The sequence below is a fragment of the Mesoplodon mirus genome (genome assembly GCF_964341445.2).
Source record: "Mesoplodon mirus genome assembly, chromosome: 3".
Lineage (NCBI taxonomy): Eukaryota > Metazoa > Chordata > Mammalia > Artiodactyla > Ziphiidae > Mesoplodon > Mesoplodon mirus.
Window position 1 is genome coordinate 149,213,693 of NC_138978.1, and position 17,584 is coordinate 149,231,276.

The 17,584-nt window shown below is 49.5% G+C and overlaps 1 protein-coding gene across 1 annotated transcript; it reads left to right on the plus strand.

The window, feature by feature from the left end:
* Positions 1 to 232: 232 nt before the first annotated feature.
* Positions 233 to 10,792, plus strand: FCAMR (Fc alpha and mu receptor; the record flags this gene model as incomplete). Its single annotated transcript, XM_082612245.1, has 6 exons — positions 233 to 271; positions 2,824 to 2,884; positions 7,146 to 7,484; positions 8,446 to 9,202; positions 9,848 to 9,966; positions 10,608 to 10,792. 6 exons carry the CDS (start codon positions 233 to 235, stop codon positions 10,790 to 10,792), a joined length of 1,500 nt encoding a protein of 499 aa, XP_082468371.1.
* Between the last annotated feature and the right edge of the window lie 6,792 nt (positions 10,793 to 17,584).

The window sequence follows — 17,584 nt, forward strand, 5'->3', positions numbered from 1 at the left end:
CCCTCTTTATATGAAATAAAAGCCAAGATCCAACGTGATCTTGGGAGTGTGGAGGGGTGAGTGGCAGGGCTATACCTCATCCTTCCATCTTCCAGTGCTAACTCCAGCTGCCTTCTGTCACACCAGACAGCCAACTCAGCCTCAAGGTTTAAAGAAAAGAAACTAGAAGGCGTTCAATTACCAGCAGATCAAAAACAGAAGAAGTCCAAGTGGATTTTATTTCTGGACAGAGATGGATGGAGAATTCCCAGCTAAGCCCGGAGAACAAAAGGTGTGGTGAGGCTTTCCCCCAAGAGGTTGGGGGCTTGTCTCTGGATGTGGGTGGTGAGTTGCAGCAGCAGCCATCCCAGAGCAGCCTGGCCTCGCTCCCGGGGGCCAGGGAAGGATTCTGGAGTTCAGGCCAGCATCTCCCTCCTACCTCCCTACTCTTCTGCTCACCCCCACTCTCCCTCCCACCAGGGTGCATGACTCCTTACAGCCCCCTGAGGGATTTAGAACCAACTAATATTAAGAAGGAGAAGGAAGCATATGGCGCTCTTGCAGTCAAAGCTCTTGTGTTGCAGTGGAGACAAAAGAGGCATTGCTCAAGGTCATTGCCATGGGCAATGCGGAACCTCCTGAATCCTGGTTCTGTGCTCTTCCCTCTACATCTGCCTCCTTCCTTTCTTGTCTGCTGTCACGGGGATGGGGGCATAGGAGAGAAGTGGGGCTCAGGGGGCCAGTAGGGATTTGGGGAGTTAGACACCAGCCTGTGCTGAAGATGGGGTAGATCCCTTCCCAGCAGGACTGAGGGACAAGAGAATTCCCCAATGTGCCCTTGTCCCCTAAAATGCCGTGCACGAGCACAGAGGCCTGTGGCCCCAAGCTACTGAGTTGGGGCTCCCTGTCTCCTGGAGAGAGGTTTTCTGAAGGTTATCAGCAGGTGGATAACTTGGAGACTTTCCATTGCATGTTATCCTTGCAGCCTCTAGTCAAGGCCGATAACTCCTTGGAGGCATTTTATCTCACACCTTGTGCTTCCTCATTGCCCCTCAGAGGCGGCTTTTGCTCCTGAAGCTGAGAGATAGCTGCACCCACTGGTGCACACTTCAGAGAACCCCAGCATGGCACTGCAGACTTTGGCCCCAGCATGTGCTGTGTCAGCACTTAGCACTTTTGAAAAACTCACCTGGGGGAACCTGGGCACCAGCCTCAGAATTAGCCTGGACCTGTTGAATATTAATCAAAAAACATATTAGCTGCAGGCACACCTGGGAAAGCCTCCAGGTACAGGCAGGAAACCAGCAGCTCTGGAGGGCAGGGAGGGCCTGAGGCTGCCATGATGGTGCCCAAGACCCGGGAGATTCTAAGGGGAGGGCACAGGAAGCAGAAGGAGCCCATGGACTTTTCCAGATCTGGCCACTCTGGGGGCCCTACCTGGATAGAGCAGGCAGAGGCTTTAGTGGAGATGGCTAGGCAGAGCCACACTGAGCCGACAGCTTGCATTACAGGGCCAACCATGGACTCTATCTCCTTCTCTCCTCTCTCCTCTCTCTTCTCTCCTTTTTTTCAACTCCCACCTTACCTTTCCTTTCCCCTTCTCCTACTTCCTCTGCCTTCCCCCTCTCCTCCTCACCTTGTTCCCTTTTCTCCCCCTTTAGCCCATAGCCCAGACTGGCCAGTGGCCTCGTGTGGCTTTGTCTAGTTATACAGGGCGTGGGGCGAGGGGACCAGACCATTGACTGTTAAGAGCCTGTTCTTAACATTAGCGAGACATGTATTAGCATTGGAAGGAGAAAACTATGGCTAACTTAATTTTGCTTTCTTTAGAAAAAAAAGTCCACAGGTCCCAGGAACTGCAGAGTAGATAGATTCAAAGAAGAGATTTTTAGTCACTCAAAAAGCATCCACAAAAACCCTGTGGGAACTACAAATGAAGTATAATGTACCATCCCTGCCTTTTTAATCAGCAAGCAACAGAAGGCCATTGAGTAGTGGTCAGCATGGTGTCTGTCAAAAGAGTGGAAGGTTCTTGTTCACAATAGCTGTGCCTTGGGCACCTACACCCGGCTAGATCCTGTTTCAGAGCCTGGAGGCTCAAAGTCCTCCCCTCAAGGAGCTCCCCAGGCCAGTGAGAGAGACCAGAGCAAGGAACGATCAGTGTGGACTGGGGGCCAGGGAGGGCTTTCTAGAAATTGTGGAGAAGAAACAGAATAGGACCCTTGGGCAGAAAACTACTTGGCCTGAGAGTTAATTTACTCCTATTGTTGACTGGAGGCACACTACCAGTGAGATAGAAAGCTTCCCTTGAAGGAAGCAATTCTCCTTCTGCAAAAGAGAAGGGGAAGCGAGCGACTCAGGACCAGGCCTGCTGTTGACTCTTCTAAAACAGTCTCATTTAACTGGTACAACAGCCCCGTACAGATTCTCATTCCCCCTGGAGAGGAAGCTGATCCCCAAGACTGAGTAACCTTTCCAGGGTCCCACAATTCCAGCTAAGTTTTAAACTTCTAGCTTGGGGTCTTTCCACTACACAATGCTCCCCCAAATCCAGAACTCCATGCTGGCAGGTGGGTGCCAGGGCTGGAATCCCCCAGAGGGAGTTTTTTAGTCTTGGTGGCAGTGACCCAGGCCAAATGCGCGTGTTTAGGGCCGTGAGGATGGAGGTGTGCTTCCCTCAGAGGGCAGGTACATCCTGCTCTTAGGTGGAGCTGATCCAGCCCCAGCACTGAGCAAACCAAGATCCCAGAGTGAGAAGGTGCTTGCCCAGGTCCCAGGGCTACTCGCCCAGCTTCTCACTCGTCTCCTCTCAAGCCTCTTCATCTGCAGTGTTTTTTTTTGCAGGTCACCAACCAGAGGGCACGATGGAAAATGCCTGTCCTCCTCATACTGTGTCTGCTGCAGGGTGAGTCCCAAACAGCCCAGCTTCAGAGCTTGCACACCCAGACCCGAGCCTTCCAGGCTGCAGACATGCCTGACGGGCACCTCAGCAGCATTCAGCACCCGCACCGTAGTTCGGGCAACTGCATGGCTTTGGATCGAGGGAGTGGTCAGATCCAGGTCAGAGGGAATGAGGGAGGTGAGAGCTCACATGAGGGGGCATATGTCTGACTTGATGATTGCTGGAATATTCACAGTTTTGATCTGTCTCTGCTCTCTTCCATTCAAGTTGATGACAGAAAGTTGGCTGCATTTGCAAGATATGGGTTCCAGGGTGTGCAAAAGCCAGAGGTAGCACCACTCTATTTCCACTCATTCTAAAAACGCTCAAGTGCCAGACCCAGTACTAGGGACGTAAAAACCCTGACCTACTCCAAATAGTGCAGAGTCTACAAGGAAACCAGATGGGTAAATACTACATCTACACATTTACTTATTTAGTCAATGCATACTTATGGAGGGCCTACCATGTGCCAGGCACTAGGGACACACGGATGAAAGACAGAATTCTTGCTCTGTAGGTCCTGACAGGCTGGTGTGCTGATCAGGCTCAGATGACCAATGGCCCTCTCTCCATGCTGTGGTATCTGATTTTATTTTGATGGTAATGGAGAGCCATTGAGGAATGTAGTGAGTATGTGCTTAGAGTGTCTGGTACCCAAGTAGATGCTTAACAAATAATTGTCGAAAGAATAAATGAATAAATAAACGCTATGATAATACAAAGAAAGGATTAACAATTGTGTTTGTCTTACAAACAAATCAGAATTTTAATGAATCAAAGGTAGCTTATCTCTGAGCGAGAACTCTCTGTGATATAATCACACCACCTCTTTATTTTCATCTCCCAATGCCCCCTTTAAAATTTTTCAGAAGAAGCAAGCTTCCCCAGCCCCCAGATGAAAACTCACGCAGGCCCATGATTTTTCTCCGAACATATAGGAGTCTTAACCTAATTCCTTTAAGTCTCAGGTGTTCTAATTTGATCATTGTAAGTGGCTGGTTAAATATTTTGGTCAGCAATTTAATCTTCATTCAGTGATTTGCCCCCTTGTCACCCACGGCCCGCAGTCAGGAAGGCAGGGAGGGCTCTGGGGGCTGCCTTCTCCCTTCCCCTGCTCCTTCTCCTCCCCGCCGAGGCAGCTGGCACTTGGGACGCCAGTAGGGTCACAGCAGCAGGTGGGAGGACAGCAGGAGCCAGGCAGCTCTTACTTGATGGGATGGCTGGGAACTCTCTGGCCTGGCAGGGCTCTAGAGCTGGCTCCTCCTCTTGTGGATGCCTTTGTGGATCCCTCGAGGGCCCATCTCCTCCCTGTGCCCCAGGTTCTGCTTTGGCCCCTCCACACGGAAGACCGTGTCTCAGGTGGCTGTGGGATGGCTCTCTGCCCTCTGGGCCCACCCTCTGGGCCAAGGAGACACTCCCGGTTTTCTCACCCCTTTGCTGGAGGGAAGAGAGATCCATCCCAGGCACCAGCCCTGCTCTCCCTGTTCGTGTCACAGGCCTTTTGCACTTCCTCAGACCAGGTCAAGCTCCAGTCCATGGCCTCCAGTCAAGCTCCAGTGCAGGCCTCCCTCGCCCATCCCTGACTGAAGCCGTACAGTGGACAGCTGCTGGGAGATGATGGGTGAATGAGAGCAGGGGCACCACCTCCACCGAAGGGACCCCTGGCAGGTGCCACATTGATCCTAAAGTGTCAGCCCTTTCTTTAATTCTCACAGGCAACCAGTACTAAATTCTAAAAACCTTTATTATATATAACCAAGAGCTATTAGTCATCCAGCGAGTAAGTTCTTAAGGGTAAGTGAAATTTGGTATTTATAAAAGAGAAAAACGTTTATTGCAAAAGTTGATTAAGGATTCCTAATCAGCTCTCAACTGCAAAGTCAGAACAGCCCATCCGGCTGATTAATTGGGCTCCTTAATCCTTTTGCCTGCGCCGCATGTAGATCACATGCAGATTCCTGAAATATGAGGTGTGAACACTTTATCAGAGCACCATCACTGCCATCCTGAGGTGGTCCTTGTTTGTAATTACGAAGATTCTTACTTTTTAATGATAAGTTACCATTTAACGTTATCAATAGTGGCATAGTTGTGGTGTGTCGCTTAATTAAACCTACAATGAGTATTGATTTATCCCTAACATGTATGGCCTTGACTCTTGCTATAATGAGACCTCAAGACATATGCAACAGGCAAGGTCAGTTTTATGGGCATGTGCCCTGTGCAGTCACACAGGACCCCATTCAGAAGGTGCTTGGTTTAATGCTCTACTGTTGCCATAGTGAAATCCTTAGTAACTTTTGAATAAGGGATCCTCCATTTTTATTTTGCACTGGACCCTGCAAATTATGTAGCCAGTCCTGGCAACAGGATGAAACTTTCTTGGATTCAGAGGTGCTGAAGACATAGAACAAATTGATAGATGCCAGGCACCCACATCCTAAAGCAACATGTAGAACCACCTGGGCAGGACTATGGAGAGAGATGGCAAGGCTAGTTGTTCCAGAAATAGCCCACCGTGTAGTCTCCTAGAGAATCATCAGAGGTAGAAGAGAAGAGCTTTTTGGAGAGAGACAGTGTGCTGTGCTCTCCACCACCTGCCCCTGGGGGACAAGATGGATCACCTCCTCCTCACTTTAAGCCAAGTAAGAGAAGGAACTTCTAGGACGCCACTCAACAAGCTTGCTGTATGTCCCAGATTTCTCCTGACAGCAGGACAAAGGTGTGCTTCCTGGGGCCAAATGTAGGTCCCAGAGAAAGGAGCTGCCCCAGTGCCTCTACCAAGAGGTCTACCCAGAAGGGATTGTAACCACGAGAGGGGCACGTGGCCAGAAGTCCTAAGCTTGGTGGTGGAGGAGTCATAAAAGGCCAGCAGGAGGAGAGGCAGTTCTTACCAAGAGGGAACTGCAGCCAGAGGCCACGGACAAGCGATCTGGGAGGCAAAAGGGAAGGACACAGCTCTGGACGTCTGCCATGCCCAGAGGGCGCCACCAGCAGATCACGACTTTCCATTCACCTCTCGTCTCTCCCCTCCACACCCAATCCCAGAGGGGCCCCAAGAGCAGTTCTGAGTAGGGGAAGGGGTCGAGCAAAGCAAGAGACCCCGACCTGTACCCCTCCCCCCACATCAGGCCTCCAAGTGTAGCTGGGAAATAGGAAGAGGCTTCAGCTGGATAAGAGGCTGGAGTTGCAGCAGTCACTGGGCTGGGCATCTTCTTATCCAAGCGAGACTATGAAAGCTACTATATTTGAAATTATGTCTGAGATTTCATCAAGGAGGAGGGACATCCCAGAGCTAGTATGAAGAGGCAGTGAGAGAAAGAGTAAACTTGTTTCTGCTTGCATTGGATCAAATTTAAGTCAGTAAAAAGACCATAGACTGTACTTCAACTATGGTTCATGCCTACCACCAAAGCAGACATATTCACAATTCTGCCGTGCTTTGACGGTGGCACTTGGTTATTTCCATTTCTAGAGAAGTGAACAGTATGAACGTTTTTGAAAACGATGGTCTGGGGAGTTATCCGCCTAGCAGAGCAGGATTCCTGTGCTTCCAGCACCCTCTCCTTTCAGCAGAAGTCACACTCATCTCTTTTTACTATTTAACATCCCTCTTTTAAAAAAAATTTTTATTGAAGTATAGTTGATTTTCAATGTTGTGTTAATTTCTGCTGTACAGCAAAGTGATTCAGTTATGCTTATATATATTCTTTTTCATATTCTTTTCCATTATGATTTATCACAGGATATTGTTGTTTTAACATCTCTCTTTTACATTCCATGCAAATAAACCACAGCCTTTCTGTCAGCTGTTGCCTTGGCCTTATTACAGGTGCTTAGATGGCAGCTTCTTAAACATTTGCATTTTTTAAAAAACATCTGCACTGGAGCACAGTGGCATGAATCCAGGCTTTGGACAGACATGTACAAGATCACCTGCACATGATAAGCTCAATAGTGGTTAGCTAAATAGTGGTAAGATTATTGCTGCATTTTCATCTCTCCATAGGGCCTTGGACACAGCTCCATTTCATACCTTGGAGCTACTCCTGACCTAGTGGCTAAGCTCTGACATTTCTATATTGATTCTTTTTAGCTTCACTTTCATGAAGGCATTTTCTGACCTGTTCCCTAATTCTGCCAGAGTTTGGAGCTCATAGCTCCCCCAACAGTGACAAATTCAGCACTCTTGCTCCGGACTTCTTTTTTTCTCTGCCTGCAGCTGCAAATGCTTTGAAGGGCCCGAGGCTGGTGTCTGGGGAGCCTGGGGGAGCTGTCACCATCCAGTGCCATTACCCACCCTTGCCCGTCAACAGCCACCAGAGGAAGTACTGGTGCCGCCTCAGCCCCCGGACGTGGGTCTGCCAAACCATCGTGTCCACCAACCACTACACTCACCTTCGCTACCGTGGCCGTGTGGCCCTAACAGACTTCCCACAAAGAGGCTTGTTTGTGGTGAGGCTGTCCCAGCTGTCCCCGGAGGATGTGGGGCACTACCGCTGTGGCATTGGAAACACAAACAACATGCTCTTCTTCAGCATGAACCTGACCATCTCTGCAGGTAAGGGCTGATGGCTGGCAGGTCAAGTTTGGTGACATGAATGCTAGGAAGGGCAAGGGGCAACAGAAGACCCAGAGGTCCAAGAGGGCTTTAAACACAAGGGGTGTGATGATGAAAAGCTGGGGTCAGGCAAGGGCTTTAAGACATAGGCTTTCATTTCAGATGGAGACCACCTTCAGAGGGAAGGTAGATACTAGGGAAAATGTCCCAACTGAATCCCCGTAATCTATCTCACCCAATTCCCCCCGAAAGTTGTAGTACATATATTTGAAGAGAGCTCGGTGAAGCTGGTGAATTGGAGGACATGGCTTCTTAGGGTCATGATGTCTCTTTGTTCAGACATGCAGAGCACATAAGACAGGCAAAGCAGAAGAATGGAGACTGAGCTCTTCCTAAGACTGAGTGTCTCAGCAGACATCCGACAGCTACCAGGCCAGTGCCGTGCGTGGCTCATTCTGGAGAGTTGACCTAGAGTCAGGTACCCAGAGTCCAAGGAAGGGCATCCAGGCTATGAAAGGCAGGTCTACCGGTGACATGGCGCAGGCAGGCAGGAGTCCAGAGAGTGGACTTGTTTGATTAGATGTTGCTATCTAACCATCTGCTGACATTGGCTGCTCTGCTGTGACTGGAGTTTTCTTTTTTTCTTATTTGAAAAGCAGTACGTGAAGGGATGTGGGCCCTGGGAAAGGGGACAGCATGGTGTCCTGGGGCAGCTGGATAGCGAATTTGTGGGCTTAAAAGGAGATAGGGACATAAGATGTCAATATTGGCAACAAACTAGAGAACACATCTGGTTTTCCCAATTTTTTATTTTATCCAACATACCGGCCAAAGACTGCATTGCTTAGTGAGGTTGCATTCCATGGAGCAAACACGTCAAGACTGGTGTCCTTTGCAGCTTGGTGTCCTGTAGGCAGCCCCGATAGCCTTCTCATTTGGTCTCCTTCTGCTGTTCACACAGGTCTTTCCAGAGCCATCCCCTCAGCCACTGTGGCTGCTGGCGAGCTCATCACGGGATCCTTTGTGACAGTATCGCCAGCGGCCAACAGACAGACACCAGGAACTCTCCAGACTATAGAGAGACAAGGGACAGGATGCGACAGAGTTGCTCTGACTCTAGGAACCCGCAAAACCACAGCTTCAGCTGAGGGAAGACAAACCCCAGGAGCAACTGGGGTAGTAGCTCCAGGGACAGGCAGCCAGCTAGAGGGTTCCATTTGGGCAACCATGCCCACTCCGCAGAGTCCAGCTTCAGCCATCAGAGGTGTGTCCCATACAACAGAAGATGATCGAGTGTGGAGCACCAGAAGTTTGGAAGCAAACAGGGCTAGGACCAGCGAAAGAGAGAGGGAATCAACTACTGGGACTGATAGGCAAAGAGAGGAAACAGAGAGGGTCAGAATAGCCCCAGACACAGCTGAGAAGGTCATGGCGACCATTAGGCCATCAACCCTGGTCTCAGAAAAATGGATGTGGGAAACCCTCCAAGAAGAAATGTCGGTTTCTGAGCCACAAGCCCTGGGCTCCGTTGAAGGAACCACCCCAGTTGCAGTTGTGTGGACCTTGGAGCCAACCAGCATAGAGATGGCATCTGCGGAAGGAAGCAGTGAAGGAGACCTAGACATCCCTGCTGGAGACAGTGGTCCCCAAGTGACGTCAAGACTGGCCCTGGCAGCAAGGCCCTTCAGGCCCCTGGGCAAGGACTCCCACGTGAAGAGGTAAACCCCCAGGCTGCCCTCTCCGTTGGGACTCCACATCTGCTCCATCCCTTTGCACGCCCCTCAGTGAGCTAACCTCTGTGACTCCCTCTGTCTGCTCACTCCTCTCCCTTTGTAACCTCAGGACAGTAAAGCGCAAGGGACATGAAAGTCAGAATCCTCCCTCATTCAAGGGTCCTTGCTGGGAGAACCCTATCGGAGTATCTTCATGTGACTTTCAAGCAAAAATATAAGCACTAGAATAATGGCATATTTAGGTGGGACTGTTGGGACTTTTTTTTTTTAAAGATGAGGAAACAAAGCTCTGACGAGGTCAGGGGGTGACTCACTGAAGCTACAAAGACAGATTGTGGCAAAGCCAAATGCCAAGTGTAGATGCCCTGACCCTCACTCACTTCTCTTGCCCACTGTGGCACGTTGGTGGAGGAGGGAAAGGATCAGGGCTTGGGAACTGGAAGGCAGGGGACCTAGTCCCAACTCGGCAACTAACCCTCCATGGGAATTCGGGCAGCCAGCTTGCCTTGGCCTCAGCTTCTCATCTGTAAAATGAGGGGCAAGGGCCAAAGGGTCTTCAGTCTCCTACCCAGCTCCAACCTCCCCTCTCCTGTGCTTTTACCATCCCCTCCCCTGCTGCTTCCACTCCAGTGCTTCTCTGGAAGATAAAAACCTCTCTCGGATGCTGACTCCAGTCTCTTCGGTGCTGTGTCCGTTTATGCTGACGGCTCTTGTTCTGCTGCAAAGGAAGCTCCGGAGAAAAAGGAGGTGTAAGTGGAATTTAAGTCACCCCAAGGCCAGGGAGGGAAGCACTTGTTCCCATCTGACACCCTCAGGACTGGGTCAGGGTCAGAGTTGGTACCAGGACTTCTGGATGTAGAAGTGCTAAATTCTAGTCTGAGCCACTTAACCAAGCTTGGCCTTGGTTCCTTTATCAATCAAATGGGAAAGTAGTCTCTATATTTATGTCTCAGTGGCATCCCAGAGCTTAAGGAGAAGCTCTTCAGAAGATGGCAAGACAGCTGGTAGTCATATGAACCACGTGAACAATCCTGACAGCAGGTCGGAGTACAGGGCCCAAATGTGGAACCAGACTGCATTTGCACCCTCTGCACGGCCCAGCTGGAGGTCTCTTAAAGCGCCAGGCCCAGGTTTAAACATTCCTAAAGGGACTACTCCACGGCATTTAGATCTGGCGAAGAAAGGGTGAGATGCTCTGGGAGCAAGTCAAAAGGGCTAAGATTCTCAGACCCAGTGCCCCAAAGGCCTGGCCCAATCCCTGCCGATCTAAGGGCTCAGTTGCAAATCCTCTGTGTCAGGAAGTCCTTGAGGATTGCGGCGGGTGAAAGTGGTTCTCAAGGAATCAAATTCAGTGCCCAGGACGCTCACAGTGTTCTCTGTGTCTTTGCAGCTCAGGAGACAGAAAGATCATCAGGGGTCACCTTGATTCAGATGACACAGTTCCCGGAGCTGAGCCTCCAGCCAGACCAGCCTCCCCAGGTGGAAAGGAAGATGCTCCAGGATGACTCTCCTCCTCTCCATGCCAGCCTGAGTATCCCGGAGAGGGACCCTGGACCCCGAGGAATGGAAGGATAAGCCGCTCAGTCACCATGGAAAAAAGAACCAGGACTGAATACCAGCCTCTTCTCTTCCTTCCTCCGCCTGTATGAAGGGAAGCTTGGGGAGCTGGGACTCCATCTGGGGAAGCAAAGGCTGACCATCACTGGACCAAGGAAGGTCCAGCGTTTTTCATGGCCAAAGGCGACACTATGACTCAAAGAAGTCTTCAAGAAAGGATCTATTAGTTACTGGAGGAGGTCAGTGGACCTGGAAAAAGTGGAATTTCCATTCCTGGAGGTTTGAAAATATGAGAGGCTTCCAATCAGAGTGGAGAATTAACAACATTTCAACCATCACTCCTAGCCCTTGGTAGGTGTCCCCTTTTTCTGACATCTCTTAACACTCAGCCTGCTGCACACATTAAACTATATCCTTTTCAAGTACATTCTAAGCTCTTAGGACAGTAATTGTGTTTTCTCCATCTTACTATGTCCCCAAAGAACTTCAGCTCAGTAGGGGCCGCAATAAATATTTGTGACTGAATGGCTGACTGGAGGGGCATGGGCTCCATGACCTCTGGGGACACTGTCAACACAGATGTTCTGAATCTCCCTTCATTTGGGAGTCCCCTAGATGATCCCATAGGTCCTTACGCAGGGACCAAAAGGAAGAACCCTCATTCCCAGTTCATCCCTGCCCATTTGGCCCCATACTTATTATGCTGTAGACCTTTTGACCCTGTCAAGATTTTCTGGGATTTTCCTAAGTTCATGAAGGAAGAGGGTATTTTTCAGTAGATTCTCATCTTCTTCATAAAGCTCCTCTTATTCAACTGCTTGTAAATCCTTGATATCAAGGACTGATGATGAAGCTGGAAAGTGGTTATGGTAAGAGGGACAGATAAGAGAGAAGGTGGCCAAGAGGAATTTTATGTGGATTCTGCTTTACAATCACTTTATTTCATGCCTGTTGGGGGACTTTTGCTCCACTCTTGGGCCCACTGTCTTTTCAGGAATTACATCTGCTCTTTATTTTGCCAGATCTGTCAGCAAGCTGTCTGAACTTCATGTTTGGACAGAGCAGCCCTTGATCATTGGAAGAGAAGGGAAAGAAAGCCTCCAGTATCAAGTCAAGAATTGTCAGGTAGACATTCCCAGGAGGCTCGGCCCTCTCTCCTAAGGTGTCAGCAGCACCAGAAATCCTTCCTTCCTTACTATCTCCTCATAGGTGGAGCTGAACCCAGACAACGTCCAGAGAAAATCAATATGATGCCATTTTCATGGTTTGGGAGAGAAAGACTCACCGCTTTGGATAGACAGGGAAGTTGCCTGCACCTAACCAAATGGAATCACCGAATTTCAGAGCTAATAGATCCTCAGAGATTAACCAGTCTAAACTCCATTGCCCAGGGTGAGATAACTGAGACCCCATGGGGGGAAGTAACTTGTTGAAAGTCACTCAGTTAACCCAATTAGGAATAACAGAGTGAGGACTAGAAAAGGGAACTCACGACCTTGACCTGGTGGCTTCCCCATTTCACCTTAGCTAAACAATGTGTCAGAGAAAAGCTCATCGTCAAAAATCAATGACACCACAGCCCTAGCTCCAGACCATTTTCATGCACATGATCTCAGGGACCTCCTGCCTGAAACACCTGTAAAAGAGATAGGAGAGCCACTGTTATCCCATCCAACCAATGAGGAAGCAGGCCCTGAAAGGTATGTAATTCAACCATGGTCCCTCAGCTCATTAGAGGCAGGGACAGGAGAGAACCCAGGCTGTATAGGATCATTCCACCTGATAGAGTTTTCCAGAGGCGTCCACCGAATTCTAGCTTCTGAGGCCTGTTAAGAGGCAGGCTGAGAAAAAGGTTTGGTAGACCAAAGAAGTTTGGGAAATGTGGGTTAAACAAAAAACAGGTTTTGTGCAGGATTTTTGGAAGACTTTAATTCACTAAGGTGCATTGTGAATAGCTCTGGGGGGTGGGGACATTGTGTGTGTTTCCCCGGGTTTTGGACTATTGTGTTTTGGTGAAGCAACCTCACAGGACTGGGTTCCTCAAATAACTTCTTGTTTGGGGAAGCTTGATGCACTAAACCAGGGGTCAGCAAACCTTTTTGGGAAAGGGCCGGATAGTAAATACTTTAGACTTTGCAGGCCATACAGCCTCTGTCACAACTACTCAGTTCTGCCCTGGCAGCACAGAAGCAGCCAGAGACAATCCCTAAGTGAATGACTTTGGCTATGTTCCATCAAAACTATTTACAGAAGCAGGCTGGATCTGGATCTGGCTCGAGAGCCATAATTTGCCAATCCCTGCATTAAGCCATAAAACCAACTGAGACTCTCCTGTTCCCACTCTGATATGAAGGATCACTCCTTCTCAACAGCTGCCCTGGACCACCCCTTTCCTCACCCCCTCCTCCTTCTGAGCTCTTGTAATCCTTCTGTCTGGGATTCAGCCGTTGGGGCATTCTGCCTGACCACCTGCCTGGGGGAAGGAGGGGACCAACCAGCAAGGGTGTTGGCCAAGGGGCTGGAGTCAGGGGCAGCTTCCAGAAGTAGGAAAGACTGCCAAATCAGAGTTCCAGGGAAAGCTGAGGTCCACAAGCAGAAGCCAGTAAAATTTCAAATGGATGGAGCAAAGCCAAGATCAAAGTCTTCAGAGCAGAACAGAGATAAGATCTGAGGGAAATCTTGGCCAGGAAGGAAGTGGGGCAGCCCCGAAGGCCTACGGCTTTCCTTTATGGGCTAAAGGATGCCTGCAGTGGGGCAGGAGCTTGGACTTAAGGGGCCAGAGGCAAAGCAGGCTAAGCAGGCCACAGCCACTGCTGGGTATTGTCAGTGCTTTGGATTTTTAATCTCATATCCCCAGCTAGCATGATACCCACACCTCTGGGATGAGGGGCACGGAGACACTCCATCTCTGAAGCTGGAATCAGGGAAGTGTCCGTGGAGATTTCTAATCCAAGATACAGGGCAGGGAAGCACTGACTTTCCTAGGATCAAGCATGTTCTCCGGGTTAGGGCTCAACCCTCCCGTTCTCACCCCACCACTACTTATTAATGTTGCTACTGTTCGTTAAGTATCTCTACACAGCTGGCACGCCCCTAGGTGTTTTCACATTCCGTATTCATTTGATGCAACATTTCTGTAAGGTAGGCAGGATAATCCCCATTTTACAGATGAGAAGACTGAAGCCAGAGACAGGAAGTAGCTACACGCCTGGGCACTGAACGCACAGCAGCTACAGCCTAGATCCTTGATCACGGCGCTGCACCTCCATACTTGGACTTATGGCCTGCATATCTGGTCAGGCCTTCCCTGTTTAAGGTTCTAGAGAATTCCTTGTTTTCCTCTTTTAGGCCTGGGTGTAAAAATGTCATAACCATTTCCAGTAATTTGTTCTCTTCGATCACTGAGCTGACTTATTCCTGTCCTGGCTAAGTGAAGTGGAAAAGTTCAGGGAGCTGGAACTAAGAGCTAAAAATTCACTCACCAGCCCCGAGGTCCTTATTGGCATTTGTACAAATTTTGCTCAGATCTTAATCGCCTGCAGCGGTGTCCGTCATAGGTAACTCAGGGCAAACGCTTAACTCCACAGACTACTTCTCATGCTCTCCACTAAGACTTCGGGGATTTCTTCCTCTTCTCCAGGAGCCAGTGGGGTCTGGGAAATACAGAATCAGTTAAATAACAGCTCCAGTCAGATATAAAGAGGAAGGTACTTCCACCGAAAGACTTATACTTCACTTCAGCCAAGTAGACATGGATTATGTGATTATTTTCCATTGGTGTAGATAATCCAGGGCTAACAGCTTGACAAACGTTCAATGGAGAATGGAGATTCTACACGAAAGGAAACGCACTCTCTGTGGGTAGCCTTGCATGAAGGGTCCAGGGCCACCAAGCCCTCCATTTTTCTTGAAGTGACACAGCTTGGCTTGCAGGCACTGGTCCTCCCAGGCCAACCTGCTCCCTTCACTATCAGCAAGGGGATGAGCTGTCACCCCATGGCCTGATCTCCAGGGGGTCAGCTGAAACCCAGACAGGCAGCAGAGAGGCGCCAGCTGCAGGAAAGGACCCTATGCCATACTCCTAGAGGCTTGTAGAAATCACGAGCACTGAGGCACTAGGTCAGGAGGCCACCATTTGCCTCCTGGTCCCGTTTTGTTGAAGACATATGTTCCCTGATTAGCATCTGGCATCTTCTGTGTTCTGCCTCTTCGAACCTCTGGCCGATTTCCCAACCTTGGCCTGTTTGCTGCCTTGATCTAGATCTACCAGTGTTGCTCTGAGTGTAGAGGGTCAATCAACAAGGGCCACTTCTTCTCCTAATGTTACAGAGTCCTGGCTCCCCAGCCCTGAGTATATTAGACAAGAGGAGGAGAGCCAGGATGACCATGACCAAAGGTGTTTTCCAAGTTGTCCCATAATCTGAAGATGTTGCACCTCACTTCAGACACAAATTCAGAAAAAGGCATCAGGGAGTTCACTTCTTTAGAGCCTGGCATGGGAAGGGCAGACTGGTTAGGAAATGCAACTTGTCTAAATTTTTCATTTTGCCAGCACTCTCCTCCACCCATGTAGCAAAGAAAACTGAAAATTTATTATAGTATATGTCACCAGAAAGAAGCAGATAGTACACCACTATACAGGTGGGACCACTGAGGCTCGGATGGCACAGGCTGCAGGGGATCACAGGCGATATTTTTCCAGTGGCTGCCTGCTAGGCAAACCTTGGGCTAAAGGCCAGGCTCAGACCAGGAACAAGGAAACAACAAGGTTTCAGGAAGATACCAGTAGCTTATGAGAGGGGCTGGGTCCTGTCACCTGACACTCTGTTGACTTTGGATGTCTACTCTGAAAATCTTCCTTATTCCGCCCCTTCCTGGCCAAGGGATGGAGGTAGTAGAGGGCAAGAGAGTGGTTTGGTAACCCCAGAAATGGTTTGTTCATTTGTTCCTGCCTCTCAGAACCAGAGAATAAAAGCTCTTTGGGGTCCCGGGACTGGCTTAGGGGAAATAGAGGGAGCCTTGGGACCAAGGCCAACTTTCCATTTCCAGGCTCTTTCATGTTCAGCTTCATCACTCCTAGCCTCCTCAAGGCAAGACATAGGCTCAGGGGGCAGCCACCACAGTCTCTGCCTTCACTCCCCCACCAGCCACAGTGATAGAGTACAGACAGTCCTCCTCACCACCATCCCGGAAGGCCTAGAAGAAATGTTGTTTTCACTCCCTGATTGGGAGTCAACAGAGCTAGGAAAACAGATGAGGGGTTGGACATCTGGGCAGTGACACAGGGAGGCAGGTAGTCAGGGAGAAGGAGGTGACTCAGTGAGTTCATGTCGAAAAAAGAAAAAATTTGAGGCTCAGGTGCACACACTTGGCCAGTAAGTCACCCTCTCCAACACATCCAGTAACCTGAACCTCTAATCTGGTCGCAGCCCTCTCCTCCTCTTTCACACTCCCCACATATCCACCACCCAGCTTGCCATTCTGACTTTTCCTTCATTGAGCTTGTTCTTGTCATGGACATAATGCTGCCAGATCATAGATGCTATGCTCCAAGCTCCTTAAGAAGGGCCCTGGGGAGCCCCTATGAAATCACCCAATACCCAGGCAAACATAGAGCATTTATAATGAAGTTTCCTTCTACCTACTTCCTAATGGGGAGATTCACCAGGGAGCCTCTGAACATAAGTCTGTGCTCAGAAACTCCCCCAAAAGCTTGCCCGAACAAGCCCAGCCAACTGGATGGTTCTAGTCTGGGATTCCAGGCAGTGACCACACTAGGGACCACATTTCCAGACAGCAGCGCTCAGCTAACCAAAAGGACAGTCGTCCCCATCCCATGCCCTCTCCCAAGCCGCAAAGGAGAAATTAGAACAAGAAGAGCCAATGCTGTGCTCCTGCCAGTAGACGACAGCTGGGGCCAGGAAATGCTAGATCATTATTTGCTGATGGCGAGGGCAGGATACATGGCATAAATAATCCCAAACAGTCAACATCCTTAAAAAAAAGTGGGGGGGGATGGGGCTTGCTATTTAGCTTTGGTAAATCCACTGTCACAATTCTATTTTCCAGTGATTGACACTAAAATACTATATATTATTGGTTTACCAAGGAATGATAAATTTCAGGGCTGGCTGACCTGGGGTTAAACATTGACTCCAAACAAGGGTTAAACACTGACTCAGCTAAAGATCCACACATGGGAGCAGAGAGCAGGCAGTAAACAGCAGTTATAGGCATTTCATCCGTCCTATCTTATCTCACTTGTCCAGCTACATTCATGGAGACCGTCCACAGTGAGCAATGCCAGAAGGGTAGTGGAGTTCTGGGGAAGGACTGGATGGCATTGACCTCCCCTTCTCCGTTGGTGGCTGGATCAGCCCCGGGTCTGGGAGCAACACGCTAGTGGTGCCAATCTGAAGGGCTGGGCCTGCGGAGGCATGTGGACCTGGCCCTCTCCAGTCTTCCCTGGATCAGTTCAGGGTGCACATGGGAGCCCTTTGCTGCCTGGGGAAACACAATTCAGAAGATTCATCTGGGGGAGTAAAGGATTTGGGAAGTGGAGGAAAGTGCCCGATGCTGGGAGACCTTGGTTCTCAACCCATCCATGCCATCAACTCACCATGTAAACCTGGGCAAGTCACTCCACTTCCCTGCCCTTGGTTCCTCATGGATCAGTGCGGCTCTGTTCCAAAAGCCTATGCTGTCCCTTTCATTTGAAGCTGGACAATAAGCACATTTTAGATGCCAGCCACTGTCCATATTACAGTTAATCTTCATACCATAATTATGGGGTAAGTGTAATTAGCATCA